Source organism: Neltuma alba, unplaced genomic scaffold, assembly GCF_004799145.2.
Source record: "Neltuma alba isolate B1F8T4 unplaced genomic scaffold, ASM479914v2 tig00012889_pilon, whole genome shotgun sequence".
In the NCBI taxonomy this organism is placed as follows: Eukaryota; Viridiplantae; Streptophyta; class Magnoliopsida; order Fabales; family Fabaceae; genus Neltuma; species Neltuma alba.
Window position 1 is genome coordinate 54,000 of NW_021637263.1, and position 24,402 is coordinate 78,401.

A 24,402-nucleotide genomic window follows, 5' to 3' on the forward strand; every position below is an offset into this window, starting at 1 on the left:
TTTATAATTTATTATACACATATTAAGAGAATTTTATTTAATAATAATCATGTTGATGATTAAAAATAATTAACTTATATTTGTTGTAAATAACTATTTTAATTAATTTTTTAAATTTATTTATATTAATTCTTATATTAAAAAATAGAATTAGAATGAGTTATTACTGTAATAAATTAACAGCATATTTTTTCACAGCTAATTCAACATGTGTGTGTGTAAGAAGTGGGAACGACAGAACATACTGATCCTTGTACTGCTAACTACTCTCCCTCATCGCCTCGGTGTCTGCGCCTCCCGCCACGTGGCAGCCCGTCGTTCTCCTCCTTCTGTTTCTTCTTCTTCCTCGTCCTTTCCAATCCAATCACTTCATGCAATCTGCCAACTCTCACTTCAGCCGTCTCTCCGATGTTGTTACTGGTTTTCGCTTCCCGGCTCACATTTCCTTAATCATTCACAGCTTCAAGAAATGGACGCCATCAGGCGCAAGCGCAGCAAGCCCAAGCTCCAGCGCCGAAACGCCATGAAGAACATCGATTACCAAGTTCCCGAATCCTTAGCTTCCTCTTTCGACGATTCCTCCTCCCCGGAATTTCAGTCTTCTTCTTCCCTCGATTTCTCCCCTTCTCTCGAGAAACAAACCAGCATTCGTGTCCAGGGCGTAGACGGCGAATTCGAATTGATTTTCCGCAGCCTCGGGCTTTCTGGCCCGGACGACTTCGCCATTCCGTATGATGACTGGCAAGCCCAGAGGTCTCGCTTTAATTTAATTGCTAAATCGCCGGAAAAGAAGGTGGAGGATGGGAAACCGGTGAAACTTGAATCTAGGGCTTCGATTAATAGTGATGTTGAAGAGCCTCGTGATGAAAGGCAGCACGGGAAGAGTGGTGTTCCTTCTGATTCGAAGCCTCTTGTTGGTGGGGGAATCAAAGGTGCCAGGCCCCCCGTCCTCTCTACGCCGCCGGTGATGCTGCCGCGGAGGGTTGATGAGGGGGTGTCTACTTGGGATTTAGTGAAGTCTTTGTCAGATGGTGTTATTGATAATTATTCACCGATTCGTGACGGGGGCATCGGTTCTTTTGGTGAGGAAGACGAAGGGCGCGTCGAGAAAAATGAAGTTGGTGATCAAGGAATTGATGCTGAGGAGGAATCACGTAGTGCGAGGCATAGGGAAAGCAATCTTCTTTCGGATTCTTGTTCATCTACGTCCCGTGACGACGAAGAAAGTGATGCCGTTGGCGATAAAGTCTTTGGTGAGGTTGACGAATCGGTTTACAATGTCTCTCCACACGGTTCATTTAGACGCCTTTTTAAATCTTGGCAAAAGGGGGAGATTTTGGGGAAAGGATCATTTGGAACGGTGTATGAAGGTTTCACAGAGTGAGTTCCTTTATTTTGTTGTTTTTCCGTTCACGCTTTCATTAGTTCTTCATTCATTGATGAATTAGTTTGAAATAACTTGATGTTCAAACAAAAACTTGAATGTTATTTTAACAAACTTAAACCGATGATTTAGGAATTTTTTTCCCCTCCTGAACTGTCTGTTTGAAGAAAGTTGGAAAATCATGGTAGTAAGTATGGTAATACTACAAGTTATATAATGAATCGAAATTATTACAAGAAGTTATTTGCTTGTTCATCTAAAGCCCGATGCATATGAAATCTTCATTGCCAAAACTAGATAAAGACCGAACATATCTATTATGGAGTTTGTTGTAAACCAACCATTTGGTTGGTTATCCATTCTTCTTGTTTATATTATGCTTTGTTTTGACAGAGCTAACGCATGCATTTTTCTATTCCTGCAGCGATGGATTCTTTTTTGCCGTAAAGGAAGTGTCTTTGCTAGATCAAGGAGCCCAAGGAAAACAGAGCATTTTCCAACTTCAGCAGGTGCGAGGGCTGAGTTTTCTCATAGAAGCTTATGTCTTTATTTATTTATTTATTCCATCTTTCCACGGGAAAATTTGATTGAATGGAATTTTTTGATGGCGTGTCTTTCAGGAAATATATCTTTTGAGTCAATTTGAACATGAGAACATTGTTCGATATCTTGGCACAGACAGGGTATGCTGTTTTCCTGCTTGATGGATAGGGTTTATTAGCACAGGTCTCCCTTTTCCGTTGCCTGCTCCCTGAATTATCTTCTGTCTAGCTCTATCACTTCATAGACTTTGCGATTGAAGAATTCTTATTTCTCTCAGTTTTCTTTGTTACTAATTACTTTTCCTTCTTAGAATAAAAATATGCTATACATCTTCCTCGAGCTTGTTACCAAAGGGTCATTGGCAAGACTCTATCAAAAGTATCGTCTAAAGGACTCTCAAGTTTCTTCATACACAAGGCAGATTTTAAGTGGTTTGAAGTATCTTCATGACCGCAATGTGGTTCACAGGTAATATGAGTGAACATACTTATATTGATGCCTCTGAGCAATATGATAATATGATATACTTTAGGTAGGGAAGTGTAGCTCGCTTGGTTATTGATATTCCGTTGATGCATGAAAGCTTCAGGGGAATTTTGTTTGGTGCCTAATGTGCTAGGGAAAGATATTCTTAAAAGTTGTGGGGTTACCGAAGTGGTTCTTTGCACTCTTGTATGTTGGTATATCAAGTTGTGAAATTTTATATTTGGGTAGAACTGGATAATAAGTGATAAGTTTTATGGTGGATGACATTTAGGGACATCAAGTGTGCTAATATATTGGTTGATGCAAATGGGTCAGTAAAGCTTGCTGATTTTGGCCTAGCCAAGGTACTCTATATCATTGAAATAAACTTTCCATTCAGCCCCCCTGCTTTTTGACTTGAGAAAAAAAGGATGGTCTTCTCAATGCAAATTGAAAATGCTGCTTGAATATACATTATATTTGATCATTTTATATTAACAGGCAACCACTATGAATGATGTTAAATCAAGCAAAGGCTCCCCGTATTGGATGGCCCCTGAGGTTAGCTGCTGCCCTTGCATTATTTGTTTCTTATCATAATATAATTCGTGCAAATGGATGAACTAGAATGAGTTGAGATGGCCATCTAGCTGAATTGTTAGCCTTGGTATGCATTTATAAAATGTTCTGGTTTGCTGAGAGAAAGTAAATAGAAAATCTCTAAATTATTCATCTTAACCATACGGTTCCATTAATTTTCCCATATCAGATTTCACATGCAATCTTGAGATTATTATACTTCCGCTCCTTTGTAATTTACTGGAATTTTTTTATAACTGTTACATAAATTTTCATATTACATTAACTTACGTGTGACTGGTATAAATTAAATTGTTTGATTGTAGGTTGTAAATCTAAGAAGCCGTGGCTATGGCCTAGCAGCTGATATATGGAGCTTGGGATGCACAGTTTTGGAGATGTTGACACGCCAACCTCCTTACTCTCATTTGGAAGGAGTATGTCTAACATTTCTCTATATGATCTCTTCTTTATCTTGAAGCTTGGTTATTTGCTCTTTTTCCTTTATTCGTTGATTAGTGATTGGGTTTTCTCCTTCTTTCTCTCTACTTTCCTAGTCTTGCCATTTTCCTTCAGAATTTTAGTTGGCTATTCAGATTTCAGACCGTTAAGTTAGACAGACTATGCTTCTCTTTAAACTTGGATGACTAGTGATATATATATTTTCTCTTTGTTAACAATAGATGCAAGCTTTATTTCGGATTGGTAGAGGTGAGCCTCCGCCTGTTCCAGAATCTTTATCAAAAGATGCTCGAGATTTCATTCTCAAGTGCCTGCAAGTTAACCCTAATAAAAGGCCAAATGCAGCCCAGTTATTGGATCATCCATTTGTAAAGAGGCCATTTCTATATCCTATGAGTCCTGCTTCTCCGCATATAAAAAATTTACGGTTTTGAAGGCATTCTATTTCTGGATCAGCAATATGGCATTTGTGTATTGCCACCAAGAAGCTCTACTCATCCGCTATTTTCCATAGTCCCCTGAACAGTGCATGGAGGGATACTGTTACTGGGTCGACAGAGAGATCAATCTACAGGCTAGAAGCCAACAAGAGCTTGTCAGAATGGGTGTTCGGGTGGGAATATCCATTAGCACGGCCATTTTAGTAAGTTTCCATTAATTCCTAGCTCTAGCTGGGTGCATGAAAAGTACAAGCTAGAATTACTCTATTACAGTGATTGAATGGAGAGGATTATGGAAGAGGATAGAAATGGAAGACCAAATTAGACCTTCACCTTCTATCATCTATCCTCCTGCATTCTCTTCGAGCATATATCTACCCAATTGGGCCTATGAAAATCCAGTTACTTTGGCTATAATCTTATCCATCATGCTGGTTTCTGGTGAAGGTAGAATCAAAGAGTTGGGGCTTTTGTGAGATTAACAGGTCCATTGTTCAACGAAGATCTCGGCTTGCCACAGGATGAAAAGCAATGACTTCATGTCGGTGGGGGGAGTAGACAAGACACTCTTCAAGGAGAGGATAGACTTGTTCATCCTCAACCGAATGCTCTGTGGCAGAGTATGGTTACACCAAGAGAATTTATGGCCATCCATCTCGTGGGAAATTTCGTGAAGGGTACTTTCTCTGTGGCTTTCATGCAGTGTATTTTTGAAGTTCATTTTGCAAAGCAGTGGAGAAAATATCCTTTTTCACTGGAAAATTTTAAGTAAATTCAATCTGTGAACTAAGTCGTTCATGTTCTCATAGTTGACTTGGTTCATTTACCTTTGTAGATCAATTTGCCCAAGGATCAGATCAAGAACTCGTGTGTGATTGATTTTGCATATTACTTGTGCAGTCTCTAGTGACATGTGCAGGTTGTGGCCTGTATCTAAACTAAACTCAGTGACCTCAGCTGTTAAAGCAATTTTATTCGCCAAAAAGAAGAGATGGCCAACCGAAAAGCAGCCACTTCACTTTTGTATATCCTAGGTGACTGTTTCTGTAATTAGAGCATTGGTGGAAGTTAATCACCTTGCAATGAAGTCGTGTATAATACTTGCCATGTTTCTACTATGGCTGCGAAATGTAAGTTTGGTTCGTTCTTTCTTCCTTTTCTGTTTTTTGGGGGTGGGGGGACCAACCTTCATATGATGCAATGCGCAGATGCGAACTAAGACGTGGGTAGTTATAGGTTTGTAATGTCATCAGGTTAAAATAATTAATTTGGAATTTAAGCTTAGAAATGATAGTATTGCTATTAAGCAGCTAGCCTTGTTTAAATGATTTGCAATGATGAAGAATTGGTACGCCATGTGACCAGGATAGTTTTCAGTATTCAATTTTAAATCACAATCGTCCAATCTGTAGTTCACTTGGTCAAGGAGAATGAAGAACAACTCTGTAGTTCACCTGGTCAAGGAGAATGAAAGTTGTGCTTCAATTTTTTTTGCGGGGAAAGATGCAATTATATCGTGAGTTTATTTCTGAAATACGCCCAACATCCCGATTAGCATCCCAATTAGAAGTAAAATTACACCCCCAAGAAAAGATTATAGTTAAAATTACACACAGAAAAAGATCATAAATAAAATTATATTGCTAAAAATATCAGAGTATTATGTGCACTTAAAAAATAAAATTAAGCATAAATTTAGACCTTCACCCTCTTTTTTTGGGGGCGGGGGGCCGGGGAGGAGGGTTTATTTTGTTTTTAAAAGGAAAAAAAACAGAAGTCTGAGCAATATTTGATTTCAGATCATACATCAAGTTTTTCTTGACACTTCCAAGTTAAATTGAGTAGTCACTTGAGCTATGTCCTGATTCTTGATAGATTATAGTTATCAATTTAATATTTTGCAAATTGGGTCACTTTCATAATGTGGCTAACATGATTACCTTCGAACATAAAAAAGGATGTAAATAATACAGCCATTGCGGACTTTAATCATTCCAGAAACTATAATACATACTTTGATCGGTAATCTTGACTCAATTATGTACAGCCACAGAACATCAACTACTAGTTGAAAGCAGAATGCATGAATCCCTTTTAGTTCGCAAAAAGAAATACTCGCTGCATATGCATTAACACAATGCTTCACTTGACACGGTTTAAGTTAAATATATTACTAAATTGAGCTGGGAACGAGCCCCTGTACGCATCTGAGACTGCAACTGCTGTATCTGAAAGACCACTCTTCATCTCTGAAATTTTGGATCCTACATATTCTTTGAACTTCGAGACTGAATCAACCAGCATAAAAAGTTCTTGAGCACACCTCTGAATTTCTTCTTCATTTTCTTTAATAGCTTCTTCCAACTTCAATTTCGAGGCCTTGACAGACATGAGAGTTAATTAGATGCAATGAAAAAGGATCACATAAATTAGGATAGAATTAACCAAAGAAATAAAATATGCATTATTGCAAAAAGCGAAACCTCAGTTCATCTTCATTCTGAAAATTTAGTTTAGAATCATAATTCAGAAAGGGATCATGAGTGGGCTGTTTGAACTTGAATTGTGCCCTGTTGTAAGTTAAACAAAATTCTAATATGGCTGGATGGCTATTGAATCAATCAAACTACAGATCCGTTTTCTTTCAACATATTTGTAATTTGTAATTTAAACGTGTCAACAGGTAGAAGTTATCGTGCAACCCCTTTTTGTTTTTGTTTCTTTTTTCTTTTTCAAGGTTTGGGACAAACACAAGATGAATGAGCATTTGACTTAGAAACCATGTTGTTGACAAATAATTTCATGTTCCTCGTCCTTGGGCATCCATATGGTCCTGCTCCTACACCAATTGCCAAAAACTGAAGCTGACGGGGAATAAATTCGATAAGGATAAAAAGCTAAGTGCCCAGATACTCTCCCACATGCGGAAGAACATGGACAAGGAACTAGGCGTATCACAGAAACAACAAAAAAAGGACTAGAACAACTAAGCTTAAACTACTAATACTCATTCATATGTTCAGTGCATTTTATTCAATAACATTTATCCTAATAACTTGCCAAAAAGAAGAGAATGTGATATGAATAACAGAAGAGGAGAGTCTAGCTGGGAAGTTATAGGGTACTTAGTTTTGAAGAGTTGCTAGGCTAACCACTTGCTTGATACATACCGATCACCAATGTCCCAAGAGGGGTGAAGAGAACAAGTATGTTGTTATCACTCTTTTTCTCTCTTCTTTTCTCGTATATTTTCATATCAAATGGTATGGCTAACCACTTTCTATCTACATATACCAATGTACCAAGGGGTGAGGAGAACAAGTATGTTGGTTGATGGAGGTTCTTTTCACCTAAATCTCACTCTCTATCTTTTACCTTCATACCAGAAAGGGTGAACGTTGTGGACTTAGTATAGCTTGCCGCTTTAAATTGATTGGAAGTTTAAAACACAAAAGAGAGCACTAAGCAGAACATTGACAGAGATACTGGTCCAGCCAGGTCATGTGAATTCTTGGACTTTTACTTGATTTTAAAAATACAGATAACAAACAAGGCATCACCTTTAGAACCTCAGCTGCCTCTCGTTCCACCATGTCCAGGTCGTGAGCCTCTCGATCAACATTCTCCGCCATTTTCTTTGCTCCAGCTACACATCGAGAAATGTAATCCTCTGTTTCTTTTTTTAAGTTGTTCAGTTGAGCTTCCACCTGATGGACAAATCATCATGCAAAAGCAGTAGCAGAAGGTAAAACTACAGCATTTGCATGGCAAGATTGTTTTTCTAGTACCCTTCTAATATCCACAAAGAATGCAAGGGCACGACAAAAATTTTGCCAAAAAGAGGGAGAGCAGCATCATGCATCAATTGAATTAGTTATACAATACTATTAAGTATTCCACTTTTAAAAAGTTCATGTTTTCTCCCAACCATTATACTGCTTGCTATGAACGATGAGTATAAATTGCCAGGCAACAATACATTTGCGTGTGTGTGTGTGCTTATTGACCTCTACTTGAGTAATTGAGTTACAACTTAGACCACAAAGCCACCTATATAAAGAATGCAGCAATACTACCCTCGCACTAATCTCTAAAATACCCCTTCCTGTCCGCCAGCACTACCAACCCAATTTAAATCTGGCACTGCTCAATGGCATGCTTGCGTTTTGCTTTACATATATTATTCTTGGACGTTCTAAAATTCTAATAAAAGAACAGCAATACATATCTCTCTCTGTACCCTTTGAGATGCCATCACATGCAAACCAATTATTTCAGCGACTTCACAGCCTTATATCTTCTTAAGGCCATCTATCACTATCATCTATCCAACTCAAATCGTCGCTCTGTTATAATAATCATGCCTATAATACTATAAGTTGGAATCTTAACTTGCAATACCAGAATACCATACACATGGCCAGGGGGGGGAGGGGAAAACTTACTCTATACAGTAGGATATAGGAGACATTAACATGAAATTAGAAATTAATATCACTTTCTAAAGGTTATAAAAAAGATCCACTTACTTCATTAATTTTGGACAGCAGCTCATCATTGTTATTCCTTTTCTTCTCAATCCTAGCAGCATTTTCGCTGCACTTCTGTTGAAGGGACATTGACTCCTCTAGCTTTTTCATAGAACTTTTCTTTATGTCATCAGCAAAGGAGTTTAATGCAGGCTTCAGTGTCAGCTTGTGATTTATACCCATTATCTCAGCAGGTGTAGATCCCTTGGCATTCAACTGATACTGAATACCATTATCAATCTTCAACCTGGAAAAACAAGTGTTTGAGAGAGGGCATTCACAGCATAAAAGTAGCAAAATCATTTCATTCTAACAAAACTGTCATTGACTGTCAAGGTTACATTGCCCCATTATTCTTTCAGACAGCATTCAAATCAAAATTATGCTTATAATATACATAAGGCTTGCGCTTGGGTGCAGATTCAAGCTCTAGAATAACCTTAGAAAATGAATATGTAACTGAATATTAGCAGAATTAACCTCCTTAAGGCCTGGTTGCAGTCCAATGCTAATGCCTCCAGGTCATTGACCTTGTGCCCAAGAGAAGTCTCAATATCCCACGACTTTTCTTCCCACGCATTCCTAGCAAGCTCTGCCTCTGCAATGTCCCTCTCCACGGCCTGCAATTCCTTCCTCATCCGCTCCATATCCCTTGCATTAAATGTCTGCAGCTCAACCCTCTTCTTTAACTCTTCATTTTCCTCACAAATCTTCGTGTTCTCTTGTGCCTTGGCCTCCAACTGCTTCTCTTTATCTGACAAAACCCTCTCCACCTCCTTGATCCTCACCGTGAATTCCTCAATCATCTTATGGAACTTGTTCACATCATCTTCCAACAGACTCTTCTCCTTCTCAAGCACTTCCTTTTGAGATGGCCTTGTCCTCAGCTCCTCACATTCTGCAGCAAGTACCTTCATCTCTTCTTCCGTTGCTTTCACTTTCTCCACCGCATACCCTTTCTCCTTCTCCAACTTCTCCTTACATTGACGGTCCAGTTCATCCACAGCATCATCATCCCCCCGAATGTAGTGCAAATAACTATTCAGCGCATACATATTCAAAACATTTGCTTCGGCATAAGATGTCGCCTCGCGCAACGACGAGAGGTGATCATTGAACCTAGCGATCTGCACAAGCCAGTGGATGAGAGCCAACAAGGCGGGCCACTGGTGAGGAGCAGCAGGAGACTTAAGAAATGATTTATTAAGTTTGAAAGGGTAATTAAGGCACTTGAGGAGAACCGGTAAGCCATCCTCCATCTTCGAAGCGGGAAAATCGAGACGGGACATGAGGAATTTGAGGGTTTCAGTGATGTCTTTGGCGGACGGGCAAGTGGGTTTGAAGGAAATGGGGAAGGAGAGAGAGGCAAGGTAGGAGTTGATGGTGGAGACGGCCGATTGCTGGAAAGACCGTTCTTTGTAAAGGTCGACGTTGGCGGCGCGGACGCCAACGCCAGCGGAAGATGGCCGGCTGCTGGCGAAACTAGCATCGGAATCACGACCGGGGAATTGGCGGTGATAGAAGTCCACCGGCGTTGAGGGTGGTTTGAGCGATTCTTTGGGTTGATGGCGACCAGCGGGCCTCATTGCCGGCGACAGAAGCAACACTCCTGTCTCTGGCTTCGCAGTGTGGTTTAATTTTTCACCGGATTTTGGTTTTCCCGCTTACACTTAGATGGGCCCCTCACGTCCCGAGATGGAGGCGCGCTGATAATGCCCCGTTTTGGGCCTCGAAAGAAATGACTGTTTTAGTATTTAAATGGAAAAACTATACTGGAGGTATCAGGTACCTGTATTTTTTTTAATTTTTAATTTGGTATCTATGTGTTTTTTGTTCTTAACTAAACCTTTAATTTTGCTCAATTAACATCATTAATCCTTATATAAAGACTAAAAATACCAATAGAGCAAAGTTATAAGAGCTAATATTGCTAAAAAAAATAAAATTAAATGTTTAATTAAAAAAAAAACACATAGGTACCAAATTAAAAATTAAGGGAAAGTAGAGGTACCTATGATATGGTTTTCCCTATTTAAATAAAGAAAGTTAATGTACTGCTAAAGCCTAAAAGGAATATGAGCAAGGATTTAATATTTAAATTTGAATTTTGAACTCGCTTGATATAATAAAGAAAATATTGAAAAAAAATCGCATGTAATAAAATATTGATCATATGATTCTTATAGTTCACATTTAGTTTCTTTTTTTTTTTTGGTCCAACACATTTAGTTTTATTTTAGTTCTTCTAGTTTTAAATATTTTAGCAAGCTCTTCAATTTTTTCATGGTTTGATGTTTAATGAATTAACATTTATAATTAAATAATAATTCCTGTAAGTGTTTTTTTCAATGACTCAAAGCATCTTTAAGTTATTTTAGGCTTAAAACTAATCTCTGTCGAACCGAGTGTTAAGGTTAAAGTCCTACTAACAAGTACGCTTCCTTTCAGGAATTCAAATTTATATTCTCCTTTTTACATGATTGAAACCACTTACTATTTCAGCTAACAATTTATTTGCCTTGTTATTATGCTATCACAGTCTTTGCCGGTGGCTTCTATACACACTGACAAAACCTATGCATATGAACTATAATGCAGACAATCAATAGCAGTGTTATGAAATGAAAAGTGGCGTTACGAAACCTAGAAGTTGGAAGAAAAGTCATACTTCTCAGGGCAACTAAGCGTGTCTGGCTGATGAGTATAATTTTTATGCACAACTATCCAATAGAACCACTACTTTGTGAGAAATTAACATCTTTCTTTGGATCTACTCCTATTGTTAGGTTAATAAGTAGTGGAGTTAAATAAAAAAAAAAAGTATATACTACCTCTGATTCTTAATATAAGTACTGGCTTAACATTTAATTTGATTCTAAATATAAGACCCCAATTCAATTTGTTTTTTTGCATTTATCCATTTTTTTAAGGTAATACTTGTAATAGTTATACATGTTAAAGATTCCATAGTTCTAACTAATATACATAATTAGTAAAAATATTTTAAGAATGACAATATTTATCTATGACAAATAACTAACTTAACTTATTTTCTTAATCTACTCAAATTAATCAATCAGTTATTATATTAATACTGAAGGAAGTAGTATACAGTTTTATGCGTAGGCCCAAGCTGGTAGTCCCTTCCGAGCCAATTTTATGTCTTTTTAGGACGAGCTTCAATGGATCAAATCTTACGAGATATGGGTAAGAATATTGGATTAAGAAACGACTTGTTCCGAATTTTATAAGATATGGTAATTTGCAGGGTTGATTACGTTGGAATATCTCACATGCCCTGAAGAGGATCAAATCTGAGGAGGTGACGTGGCTTCGAGTGTTTGGCCTGTTACATTGGTTGATTTGGAAACACAGACGTCAGAAAATATTCAAAACACATGAAGCTACTGCAAAGGAAGTCGCTTATCACTGTGATTTCTTACTTATGAAAGAGATTCAAAATGGGAAGCCGAAACATAAAGTATTCAACAAGTGATAGCAGAGGTGCAATGTTCGGACTCCCCCGGATGCATTGGTCCTGTTTTCAGGACAAGCAGCTTGTGGAGGTGTAATTAGAGATGAACAGGGACGGTGGATTGTTGGTTTCCAAAAACTTTTGAGAATTCTACCGGTTGTAGTAGCTGAACTTCTAGCAATTCAAATAGGTCTGGATCCCCATTTAACAAAAGTTCAACTCTTCTCAGACTCTATGAAGGCTCTTAACATGCTTTCAACAGATAGTGGTGCCAATCATCCCTTTCACCATGAAATTGAAGGGGTCAAGCACTTAATATATGATAAACAATTTGTTCAAGTTAATTATAGTAACAAGAAAACCATAGAGTGCGCTGATATTTTGACTAGAAATGGTCACCAGGTGGAAATGCTAACAACTCTAGCAGCAACAAAATTTCTTGGAAGATCTTCAATGAGTGGTTTTTGGTTTCAAGCGTGAGCTTGTCCTTGTAATTCAAAAAAAAAAAAAAAGAAGCAACTTGTTTAGCCCTACTATTTCAATATGTTGTGCAGAGAAATACATTTCCTTTTTCTTCTACCAGTTTTCCCCCTTTTTCAACAAAAATATAAAATAGGGCCTTCTATCAAACAAGAATATTAAAAATATATCAAAATGTTTAAAACTAGGTGAAAAAGTATTGGGATGAATTAATTCTCTCCAAAATGACGTGTGTATTTTAAGTTTTAACGGGAGTGACATTTTCTTTTAAAAAAAGGGTAAAAGAATATCAACTCTATCTATCTTGAAAATTGTAATTTTTTTAATAATATATTTTATGTACTGCCAATAGTCATAATTATAAGATTTCGTTTGTAAACTATAAATGAGATTTTATAATTACGTCTAAAGGTAATATTTAATATGAAAATTAATTAATTTATAAAATTTTAAAAAAATTATTTATGGCATGTTTGGAATGCCGCTGGGAGGAGAAAAAGCACGTTGAAAAGAGTGAAACTTTAGTTAGTGGCTTATTTAATGGTGAGATATTGTTTGGATTAATTTTTGAGTTAATAGCTTTAAATAAAGAGAAAAAGACAGTAAAATACTCTCAAAGTTACTAAATGACAAATTAGAATAGGTAAAATCCCAATTCAGGCTCTAGGTACCATTTTGAAATTTTCAAATTTTGTAAAATGACAACATTGTCTTTAGTGTCGATAACTACTTCCATATAGCTATTGATTACTTTATTTTAACTATTAACTACTTTTGTTTTCAAAATTCCAGTGACTACTTTTATATAGCTATTGACTACACATGAGTAGTAAATCGCATTATTAGAATAGTCAATAGCTTAACAAGAGTAGTTATCAGAGTTTAAAAGTAAATGTAGTCAGTAGCTAAAAAAGAGTAGTCAATACATAAGAAAGAGTAGTCACCGGAGCTCTGACGATAGATCACCTGAGCTTTGATGACCAGTTGTCGGAGCTCCGGTGGTTGGTAGCCGGCAGGGTCGCCGACGTCGGAGCTCTGGTGGCCGGAATTGCTGAGGTGACAATATTAAAAAAAAGTAAAAAAAAAATAGTAAAGGACATTTATGTAATTTTACAAGATTTAAAAATTCCAAAAAAGTACCTGGGGTCTGAATTGAGATTTTGAAATTCAGATACCCTCATTTGTCATTTAGTAATTTTGAGGGTATTTTAGTGTATTTTTCCCTTAAATAAATGTGTTCAATTTGTCTTGTTGTGATTGTTCCGCCTCAGTACTGGTGAGTTCAAGACAGGACGTGACGGGACAAAAAAAATTTCGGGACGGGACGAGATACTAACCATCGTGTCCCATCTCGTACCGTCCTGAGTTTTTTTTTAAAAGATTATTTATTAATAATTATTATTAGATTATTCAATTTACTTAATAATAATAATTATTTTAATAGTGATTTTTAGCTCTTAAATTGTAATATTATCTCAACAAAATCTTTTTCCTCAACAAAGTAATTCATAAAGTCATCATATAGTGTTTCTTTTACCGTATTTTTTTTACAATATTACTTTTATACCTTTTTTATACTGTATAATTGAGCTTTTTACATAATTTTTCTTATAATGTTTTTATCTTTATGAGCCCAATAAAAAATAAACATTATAACATAAAATGTATAAAAAATTATAATATTTTTTTTAAAAAGGGGAAGGATCTCGTCCCAGTTCTGATGAGATCGGGACAGAATCAGGATGGAAAGGGACACGGGACAAAAATCCTGTCCTGTCCCGCTCGGTGAACACCCCTAGCTTTAAAGTTAGGTTGAAGCAAAAGTCAAAATTTGTAAATTTTAGAAAAAAGCCACCATGAAAAGAGAAAAAGGATGACTATGAGATGAGAGAAAAGTGTCTTAAAATAGGTCCTATTTACTTTAACAAAAAAAAAATTATTCCAAAAATACTCAATAGTTATATATTTCTTTGATGCTATTTATAAGTCTGAAAGAAAAGATTTTTTCTTAATCTTATTTACAAGTTACTTCATTAAATTTTTGACATGAATGTAAAATTTTGTCATTTATTCATTATAGTGTATATAATTATTTTTGAAAGGTATATATGTTAAATAGAGCAAAGTTGAAAAGTTATTATATTTTAATAAAAAGTTAATATAATTTGAGATTTTTTTTTTATTTGTGTGAAACAAATTGAAAGTGATTCATAAATAAGACCAGAGAATTAAGTTTATAAAAGTATCCAAAGAAAGAAAATATTAAATAACAAATTTAGAAAAAATTAGAAAAAAGTCTTTATTAAAAATTTAATTAGTAATAATGACTTAATAAATTTTTATACCAACAGAGTAGTAGCACTTTGCAAATTAATTTTGTATACAAATCCTTTAATTTAAATCCTTTTTACCAAGTTAGAATTCTGGTTACAATTTTGCCACTAACAAATATGATTTTTATAATTATAGTTTTAATTTTTTTTAACAATTATCATATTAAAAAAATCATATAATATAAAACACTAGTATTTAATAAAATTCACGTCCATTTTAATTATTTTATATGTAAACTTATTTTTTATTAATTATTCAAACAAATTTTAATTTTTTCAACTGATTTTTCATAAACATCAATTTAAGTACTACCTCCGATCCTAATTATAAGAGCTAATTGACTAATTTGAGGAGATTAAAGAAGTAAGTTGAGTTAGTTATTTATCCTGAATAAGTGTTGTCTTTCTTAAAATATTCTTACTAACCAACTGTATTAACTAGAGCTATAATTATTAAAAGAATTATCTTGAAAAAAATTAAATAAATACGATAGATAAAGTGGATTATAATTTTATATTTAGAACTAAAATAAATTTATAAATTATATCACACTGGAACACATCTTTATCATCATTAATACAAGTACACCGGTAATTCTAAAAGAATAATTTTAAAAAGTCACATCATGTGGAAAAGTAACACATATACTCTCCATTCTAAGGCAAGGATGGCATCATGCGAGCGCGACTAGACGGCCCATGGGGTACTGAAATTCCGCATTTCCGTCCGGTTAGGTCACGTGTGTAGTTACGGGGATCAATCGGCAACCAGTTACATTAGAGCGTGGTTGCACTGCCCTTATTAGCGCGTGTTCTTGAACTCGCTAGATAGAGAGAGATAGAAATGACTCGAACTCGCGGGTGTCGAAAATTTCGTTCATTTCATTTCCCTCCCAACTTCCGCCAACTGAACAAGAAGGACCTGAGATTTAGCGCTATCCTCCTTCTCGCCCCCTTGTACGCTTATCCCTCCATTCCATCGCCCCCCTCTCAATTCGTACGAGGAATCTCCTCTCTCTTCAAAACCTCGCTTCAAATTCGCTTGATTTTCCTCCATTTTCAGTTTTCGCTTCTGCTCTTCCATATCTGCCTGGTACGAGTACGATCCGTCCCTTATCATCTCCGTCTTCAATTTTATTCTTGCTTTTTTTTTTTTCCTAGAAAGATTCTCTTAGCGTCTCTCTTGGTTACTGGCTAGCGAATTTTGGTGCTGAACTAGTTGTTATATCCCATTTATCTTACGTTTTTCTTTTTATCTTTTTTGTTTTATTTACTTATTTAAAGGCATATTGAGGAAATGATTTACCCATATCCATCTAAGTGGGGTTGCTGCAAAAATCGGTTGTAGAATGAGCTTGAAGTGCATTTATCAGATGTTGGCGTTTTTCTCGGCAGTCAAGCATGTGTGCCTTTTTATTTAAACGGCACTTGATTTACTGTGATAAGCATTACTTTGCGTTCTGGGATTTTGTATTTAATTATTATTGTATGATTGGATTTAAAATAAAGTAAAGTTAGCGACTTGTACTTCATACTCTACCTCCATGTTCTACTTAATATTTTATTGGGCTGGCTTCTCGTCTTTGCTTGCAAGTTTTTCCCATTAGCACGCCGCTTCCTTTTCATCAATATATATATATATATATATATATTTATATATATGTGAGACTCTGTGCATTACTATTCAATCCAGATACAGTTTGGTCGCTGAAATAACTTGCTGCTTCCAGAAATCAAATACTCTTCAACAACGAGGCTGGTAAGATTGTCTTTGCAAAGACAACCTTTTTTCCCCCAGTGAAGACTATTGAGTGTTTTTTTGGCCTACTTTCCTTTTGCCCATCTTGTGATGCTAAAAAAATGGTCAATTTGAAGATTGCGATGTTTGAGAGGGTGGCCTAGACAAGGTTAAAAAATTGAACCTTTATGTACGACTTTTATGTTGACTGTGGAAGTCATCTACTATTTTGTCATGATCAATGGCGAATGCTTTTAGGAATTGTTGTTTGGCTCAAGTAGATTGAATTTCCTTTGGCAATTGTGATTGGGATATAATGCCTTGACATTTTTTGTTGCTACTTTATTGACATGGAAGGAAAGTCAAAATGGAGGAGTGGAAGGATAAACAGACAGGCTATTGGTAGGTACTAGGCAGATATGTAGATAGAAGGACAAACAGATAAAACTTCTGATCACCTCTTGCTTTCGTACCATATTCTGTAGTGTTTTGTTTCCACTGTCTTGCTTCTTGCCATTGACATGTTTCTGTGTTTGCATGCCGCTCACATGTTGCTGGGGCACTTGTTCATGATTACCCCCAAGAAAGAAAAAAAGCGAAATCAAAGGTGTCCTAACTTGGATTTCCTTGGAAACTTGGGTGTGTTTGTCAGAGCATAGTTTCATCAGCATGGGGCCTGTTTCCATATCCGGAGAAGAGGCATGAATTCTAGCAAGGGATCTCATTTATTTTTGACAATTTTTGCCATATTGGTGCTTGAGTTTGAGCATAGAAAATGTGCACATATGTTTGTAGAATATGGGATGAATAGTGTTTTTCCTCCTTTCGCATTTTTTGCTTCTATGGAAATGAACTTCCTTTCTTTGCATATACTTGCTCAGTTCACAAGTTTGGATTCACCACAGGAAGACAGATCAAATTTTCTTCTTGGTGATTCTGAAACAGAACTGGATGAATGCTTGAGTTAGTTAATTATTGATATGATTGGCCCCCAAGGGAAGCACGAATTTGAGAATTGAGATAATTAATTCTAAACTTTTTAACAGTCCTTCATTGTGGTGTTGTTGTGCTTGCATTGGTGAATATATTTTTACTACCGGCAAAAACCTCTCATAATTCACGTATTGAGTCGCTGATCCTTTCACGATTTACATCAGAAGTATATAACAAGAAGCACTTGTTGTGCCCCACCTCTTCCTTTCTTTATCCGAATAGCCAAAGAATTATTGATCTGACAACCTTATTTTAGTATTATAAAAAAATCAGGATTTATTTACCATTGTTCTTCGTTAAAAATTTCAGGTTCTGCAACTTCTGTAAATAAGGAAATGGCAAGAGGAAGCAGGGGACGACACACAATTGCTTCCCGTCAATTACGGCCAACACCATACCCTTTGCCTGCATGCAAGAAGGATATGTGTGACGCTTTATGCTCAAAGAGGTGCTCTACTGACTTGGATAAGAATGATTGGGAAAATGTGACATGTTCTGTCTGCATGGAATATCCGCACAATGCAGTACTTCTACTCTGCTCCTCTCATGACAAGGGCTGTCGTCCCTATATGTGTGGAACCAGTCTTCGTCATTCAAACTGCCTCGAGCAGTACAAGAAAGCTTATACTAAAGTGGTCTCATCCAATTTGCCTCTCGAGAAGAGTGAAATCACAGAGCTGGCATGCCCTCTCTGTAGAGGTCAGGTGAAAGGTTGGACAGTTGTGGAACATGCACGAGAGTACTTTAATGCAAAGAAAAGAAGCTGCATGCAGGATAACTGCACATTTGTTGGGAACTACAAGGAGTTGAAGAAGCATGTCCGGGCAGATCATCCTTCAGCACGTCCGCGTGCAGTAGATCCTGCTCATGAACAGAAATGGCAGTTGCTTGAGTGGGAGCGCGAGCGAGAAGATGTTATCAGCACAATAACATCGGCCATGCCTGGGGCAAGGGTTTTTGGAGATTATGTCATTGAAGGAAATGATAATGATCTCACTTCAGAAGATGAAGATGGGGATTCTAATGTTGGTTCTGCTGAAAGAAGTGGCAGATTTCACATGGACTTAGAGGCAATGAATTTCTTTTTGCTATTTCATGCGGTTCGGCAAGGGAATGAACTTAACTTCAGTAGACAACAATTGGGGCCGGAGCTGGCTTCTGGAGGAGTATCCAGTCCGGCCAGTGCTCTCCATGCACCTTCTGTTGGCAGGGTGGATTTCTCTGATCAAGATGATGACAATAATAGGTTTAGTGAAGGTGTTGGTTTGTCACTGGCTAGCCGCCTCCATCGCCATGGCCGTGGCAGATTCTTATTTGGCCGCTCAAGCAGGAGACGAAGAAGGAGAGAAGCGCACACACGAGGGAGGATGTAGATAAAGAAACCATGCACAGCAAAGCAGGAGGTTGGAGATGGTGTTTGTTAGGTTTATGGCGGAGCTTAGTGACAGAAAATGATTGATTCAGTAACATTTACATATAGATTATATTCAGGAAATAGGAAAAATTAGATAGTTACTGTTTTCCCCCCTCTTGTAATTTATTTTCTTGTACATTCCAACCTTCCTCCTAGTAGAAAATGCCAATGCTTTTCTTTCAACCAGAAGCTTATTCGCTGGCTTTGCATAGTTTTATGGCTTTTACCGCCAATGAATGACCTTGTGTTTCTCGGAAGTTGATCCCAATAATCCCGGTGATGTATGAAATGACTCAAAAACGGGGTTACTGATTGTCTTAAGAAATTCCAAGTGATGTAGTAATGTTTCAAACGTGTTTTTAGGTTTGTTTATAATCATTTATAAGTAATTTTTTATAAAATTTTTTAATTGTGATTTATGAAATACTCCTCCGGTCCTTATTATAGACTCATTTGACTTTTTATTTGGTCCTAATTATAAGACCCAATCCATTTTCTCTCTTATATTATGCATTTTTTCCAAGATAATCCTTCTAATAATGATAGTTTTAGCCAATACTTAATTAGCAAGGATATTTTAAGAATACAACACTTATTTATTATAAATAACCAACTTAACTTACTTCCTTAATCTCTTCAAATAAGTCAATGGTCTTATAATTAGGACTGAGGAGTATGAAATAAGGAAGTAAAATGAGTTTGTCTAGGCTGTATATAAATACTTATACATTATACTCCCTAGCAAGCCTTGACACTCGAAATAATACTAATCAAATGAAGTGAACCCAGTAATTTAATACTATTACTAAAGATATGTTTAGAAGTTAACAAATTTCGCTAACCCTTCTTACCTTTTCTTTTTTGGCCAACACGCTAACCCTGCTTGCTTATTGTATGGTTTGCATCAGACTAATCCTTCCGACTTCTTGACTCACAACCAAGTGATTCATTTAACTGGAATTAAAAACTATACTTTATTTCAACGTAATTTTTAAAAAAATGTTTTTGCATTAAAAATTGACTGAGTGTCTGATCATGAATTCATAAATGGCTGCAAGAATAGCATCATGCTCCTTTTGGTAATAAGGACTTTTTTATTTTCAAGGTAAAGATATCTTATTATTAGAGACAATCTTGCTTAAAATATTATCAGGCATTAAAAATATACATCTCTCTCAGCAAAGATTCGAACATTGGTTCACTATTAATATTATTAGTTTTTTTTCTCATAGCTAATTAATTTTTTTAATGTCATTATTTTTTGCAAATAAAATGATTATCTGGCCGGGGAGCAAACATATGTTTATAATCTAGATACTTTAGTAGAAGAGTGAAATTCCACCCATTTAAATATATTAAGGACAAAATTGCATTGCCAAATACTTTCAAAAGTAGTTTGGTGTGCTTTTACCTTTTTTTTTTTGGGCCATGCCTGGTAAAATTTATAATTTAGGGAGAATGAAAGAAAAAGAAACTGGAAATTATAAGTCACAGATCAGGTTTAGTAATACAACTTTATTTGGTATTAACAACTAATAAGTCTGAATTTATAAATGATAATAAATTTTTGTTGACATTCTTTATTCTTTATTTGATATTTTCAAAATTCCAACTTTTTTTAAAAAAATCATTGTCCCTATAATTCATTATTCATTATTTATTATTAACCTAAAAGCGATGGTGTTGTCTGTTGACGGGAGCCGCGGCTGCAAAACCCTACAAAGCTTACGATACAAAAAAAAGAAACCATCTTGTTAGGTTCTAAGGCTGCAGTGCGGAGAACACCAGCCCTAGCCGAGAACCCAAAAGGAGGCATCGTCACAACAAAAAATGCCGAAGTCCAAACGCAATAAAACAGGTTTTGTTTCTGTTAAGCTTCTTATATTTTTCTATGTTCAATGTTTTTGTTCATTCGTTTGGCGAGGAAATTGGGATTCTTGTTAACGCTATTAAAAAAGTTTTCTGTTTGGTTTCATCGGTAAAATTTGATTCTTTTGTTCATTGAGATGTGGGAATGATTAAACTTGAGGCCTACACCTCAGCTAAGATTTCTGCTTTTGTTTCTCGGTTGCTGTTATAGCAAGCAGCCGTCTTTTAGTGAACCGAAGGGTTGCGTCTGAATATGAGGTTGAAGCAGGAAAAAACATTTGAAGTTTATTAACTTGTTTTACTCTTGTCTGCAAAAATTGACAGTTTAGAAGTGTCCTTCCTCGAAATCTCAAGTTTAATTTAAATTGTTCACATTAATATCGACTTTAGATTTGGTGCTGAGCCTAACGTCAACGATCTACGTTTTTGTGGCTTGGTCGAGAGGGTATTTTGTTTTCACTTTTACCTTGTCATGAGTTCAACTTGTCAGTTACCAGTCAGAACTATTAACTGTCTAACCAGTCTTATAAAAGCAACCATGGAGATTTAAAATCAAGCAGTTTACAGGCGTATATTCTGATTGATGGTGTCTTACCTAATTTGTTTGTTTGTTGGTGGAAATGCAGTCACACTCTCGAAGACTAAGAAAAAGGGGAGGGAGCATAAAGAAGCAATAGTAAATGCCATAAAAGAGGCTGCTGAAAAATACAGCTCAGTGTATGTGTTCTCTTTTGAAAACATGAGAAATAAGAAATTCAAGGAGTTCAGGGAGCAACTGAAATCTAACAGCAGGTAATATTGATTTCTGCATGTTCTTTTCATTTGCTGGAAGGTAGAAACTAAGATAAACCATGGATTTGGTGCTTATTGATTGGGAGTCGTCATCAGTTTGTTAGATAGCTGAGCTAAAAATCATTCCCTAGTTCTTAATTTATAATCTAAAAATAGAGGTCGTGTTAGTGTTGATTGTAAAATTTCTGTCTCTTGAGATGCGTCTTCTATAGTGGTTCTAGACTTCCATTCTGTAGTGAAGCCACCCATTGAGGAAAACTTCATGAACTTAGGGAACTGTATGCTTTCACAAAGTATCTGGGCTTCTCATGCAAAGGTGATTATATGATTACTAATTTTTTTTCTACTGCAACCTGTCATTTAACTTTCAGGTTTTTCTTGGGGTCAAACAAAGTCATGCAGGTCGCTTTAGGTCATTCTGCTGCTGATGAGATTAGACCTGGTCTTCACAAGGTTTCTAAGGTAGGTAGCCAATATTTATAGGCTTATTTCTCATGTGGTAGTATTTTACTTTCAGTGAACTTATTTTCATTCGATCTTTCTTGGTTTTTACTTAAGCTTCTGCGAGGAGATGCTGGAATGTGTTTTACAAATTTGCCAAAAGAAGAAGTTGAAAGGTAATTTTCGCTCTTCTCAATATTGTCATGAAACTAAGAAAGAGTAGAAAAGGAACAGGCCAATGGACTGAGTGAAGGCTGGTATTGTTTTTGTTTTCCACTTTGATCAACCTTTTGGTAGAAACTGGACTAATCTAAACATTTCTGATTGTGTTTTGCAGGTTATTTAACGAGTTTGAGGAGTATGACTTTGCGAGAACAGGAAGCACTGCGACTGAGAAGGTTATTTCTCATGCTCTTGGCTTTCATTTTAAAGGTGTATTGGCTAGCGATGGGAAGTGGCTGGAGATATTTGTTTCAGTTGTATTGGGTCAATGAGAAAGTCTAGTTTGTGTGCTGCATTCATCTGTTAACTTGTGTTAATAGTTTCATACTTTGATTCTGATGAATAGCATTTGATTATAGGCTCAAAGGGGCAAGGTTATAGCGGTTACATCTCGCTCTTGCAATTTTTTTTTCTTTCGGTGATGCTCCATAGGAAATGGAGAGGCTTCTTGGCTATGGGATTTTGTAGAATGTCCATGTAATTTGTTTATATAATGATATTCAATCATTAAAATTTTTTAGGTGGAACTCAAAGAAGGTCCTTTGGAGCAGTTCACCCATGAGATGGAGCCATTTCTACGGAAGCAAGGCATGCCTGTCCGGTTAAATAAAGGTACACAGTAGTTTTCTTCCCCTCCCCCTTCCAAATATGATTCAAAAGCACATAAATGTGAATTTACCAATAATCAATAAGTTATAAATTGCAGGAGTGGTGGAACTTGTCTCAGATTTTGTTGTCTGTGAGGAGGGGAAGCCATTGTCACCTGAGGCATCTCGCATACTGGTTAGCTCACTTGTTTTAGTACCTGAGTATTTTTGTCATCATCATAGGAGCAGATAGCTTCTTTAGTAATGGGTTTTATCTAACTGTCTTGTCATCATTTTCCCTCTATATCCATCTCCCTGGTAAATGAGGAATATCTATATCAATGATGGATTTTATTGATTTGTGGATTTTTTTTGGGAGTAAATGTAGGGTCAGGGTCATTTCCTATCACATTTCCTTCCTCTTTCCCCTGTCATCGTCTAACTTCTGCATGTCAAACATTGCCTACGTTCATGCATATAGATTCATTTGCAACTTAGGTTGTAAGTATATACTTTGCCCTCTATGCACCACTTCAATCCGGAGTAAGTAGCAGCTACACGATTTGAGTATTATGATTTTCAATGATAATAGAATAAGGCATTGTAATTTTGATTTTTTTTTTAAGATGTTTTCTGCGAACTAATATCTGATTGATTTTCTTTGCAGCGTTTACTGGGAATACAGATGGCTACATTTAAACTCCATCTGATATGCAGATGTAGTCCTGACGATTTTGAGCTGTACATACAAGGACCAGATGATTCAGACGTGGAAACGAATTAGAATTTCAATTTGGCGGAGATGGGTTTGCTTCTCGATTCAGTGGCAACATAACTTGTGTGGTCTTCTGGCGTCCTGGATTTTTGGCGTGAGCGTGTTTTTGTAACCTATATATATGTATTCTAGGCCTTATTTCTAGAATTAGTCCATCACTTCCGCAGCCCCCAGTTTTGTAATCTTGAAAATGTTGTCAAAGGTGAGTGGCTAGATATGCTTTATGTAGCTTCAGTTTTGTTTGCGCTCATGAATTTTGGATCTTTTACTGAACTGTTTTTCCTTCCAATACATCCCAGTTATTCTTTAGTCAATTACATTATTTTTACGGTGGATGGGGGAAAATGGTACCCTGAACATAAATTTCGTGTTTCATTTCTATCCGAACCTTTCTCATTTAGGGTCTTTTTTTTTTTTTTTTGATAATTTGTTCCATACTTGAATATATATGTGTGTATATATAAATGCAAATTAAATCGCTTCCGAGGTTACCAGTTTAATTCTATTTGTAACCTTATCTGTCGTTCTAATTCGAAAAATGTTTAAATTTAGCATGAAGGGAATTATAATGTTAGGATGTGTGTTGAACTTAATGATGCAAGAAACTATTAAATATCTCTTGCCTTGTTAGCATACCAAGTCAAAACAGCAAGAGGCATTCTCTTCTCAACTGAAGTTTGATAGCTGAAAAAAGACGGTACATCTTAACGTTATTCAGTCATACAATTAAACTTTTTTTCACAGATAAAATATCCTGTGATCAAAACTGGTTCTCTACCGGGAACAAATTATGCAATGTTAAGAAAATAAAATCGGTCAATTTGCATGCTTCTAGGACGTCTATTTTTCCCCCCTCATTTGCAAACTGAGCATTACTATGG

The 24,402-nt window shown here is 36.3% G+C and overlaps 4 protein-coding genes across 9 annotated transcripts; 3 read left to right on the forward strand and 1 right to left on the reverse strand.

Moving 5' to 3' along the window:
- Positions 1-208: 208 nt before the first annotated feature.
- On the forward strand, positions 209-5,161 carry LOC114732205 (mitogen-activated protein kinase kinase kinase 1-like). Its single transcript, XM_028919497.1, has 8 exons — positions 209-1,380; positions 1,809-1,893; positions 2,005-2,067; positions 2,238-2,395; positions 2,685-2,757; positions 2,894-2,953; positions 3,298-3,408; positions 3,655-5,161. Exons 1-8 carry the CDS (start codon positions 209-211, stop codon positions 3,865-3,867), a joined length of 1,935 nt encoding a protein of 644 aa, XP_028775330.1. The 3' UTR covers positions 3,868-5,161.
- A 636-nt stretch (positions 5,162-5,797) lies between these two features.
- On the reverse strand, positions 5,798-10,067 carry LOC114732201 (kinetochore protein NDC80 homolog). The gene is made up of 4 exons (XM_028919495.1): positions 8,883-10,067; positions 8,403-8,649; positions 7,434-7,580; positions 5,798-6,252 (listed from the first exon to the last, which is right to left on the reverse strand). Exons 1-4 carry the CDS (start codon positions 9,986-9,988, stop codon positions 6,016-6,018), a joined length of 1,737 nt encoding a protein of 578 aa, XP_028775328.1. The 5' UTR covers positions 9,989-10,067; the 3' UTR covers positions 5,798-6,015.
- Positions 10,068-15,772: 5,705 nt separating this feature from the next.
- LOC114732200 (uncharacterized) lies at positions 15,773-19,029 on the forward strand. 6 transcript variants are annotated; one of them, XM_028919490.1, is made up of 3 exons: positions 15,773-15,783; positions 16,384-16,449; positions 17,731-19,029. In XM_028919490.1, the coding sequence occupies exon 3, from the start codon at positions 17,757-17,759 to the stop codon at positions 18,792-18,794; it is 1,038 nt and encodes a 345-aa protein (XP_028775323.1). In that variant the 5' UTR covers positions 15,773-15,783; positions 16,384-16,449; positions 17,731-17,756; the 3' UTR covers positions 18,795-19,029. The 6 variants fall into 6 exon arrangements, with proteins under 6 accessions (XP_028775323.1, XP_028775327.1, XP_028775324.1 ...); XM_028919491.1 differs by lacking the exon at positions 15,773-15,783 and adding an exon at positions 16,786-16,830 and having other exon boundaries at positions 16,333-16,449; XM_028919492.1 differs by lacking the exon at positions 15,773-15,783 and adding an exon at positions 16,791-16,830 and having other exon boundaries at positions 16,333-16,449.
- Positions 19,030-20,580: 1,551 nt separating this feature from the next.
- On the forward strand, positions 20,581-23,849 carry LOC114732206 (mRNA turnover protein 4 homolog). The gene is made up of 8 exons (XM_028919498.1): positions 20,581-20,693; positions 21,331-21,496; positions 21,868-21,958; positions 22,055-22,113; positions 22,275-22,335; positions 22,681-22,771; positions 22,866-22,942; positions 23,414-23,849. The coding sequence occupies exons 1-8, from the start codon at positions 20,666-20,668 to the stop codon at positions 23,528-23,530; spliced, it is 690 nt and encodes a 229-aa protein (XP_028775331.1). The 5' UTR covers positions 20,581-20,665; the 3' UTR covers positions 23,531-23,849.
- Positions 23,850-24,402: the final 553 nt, after the last annotated feature.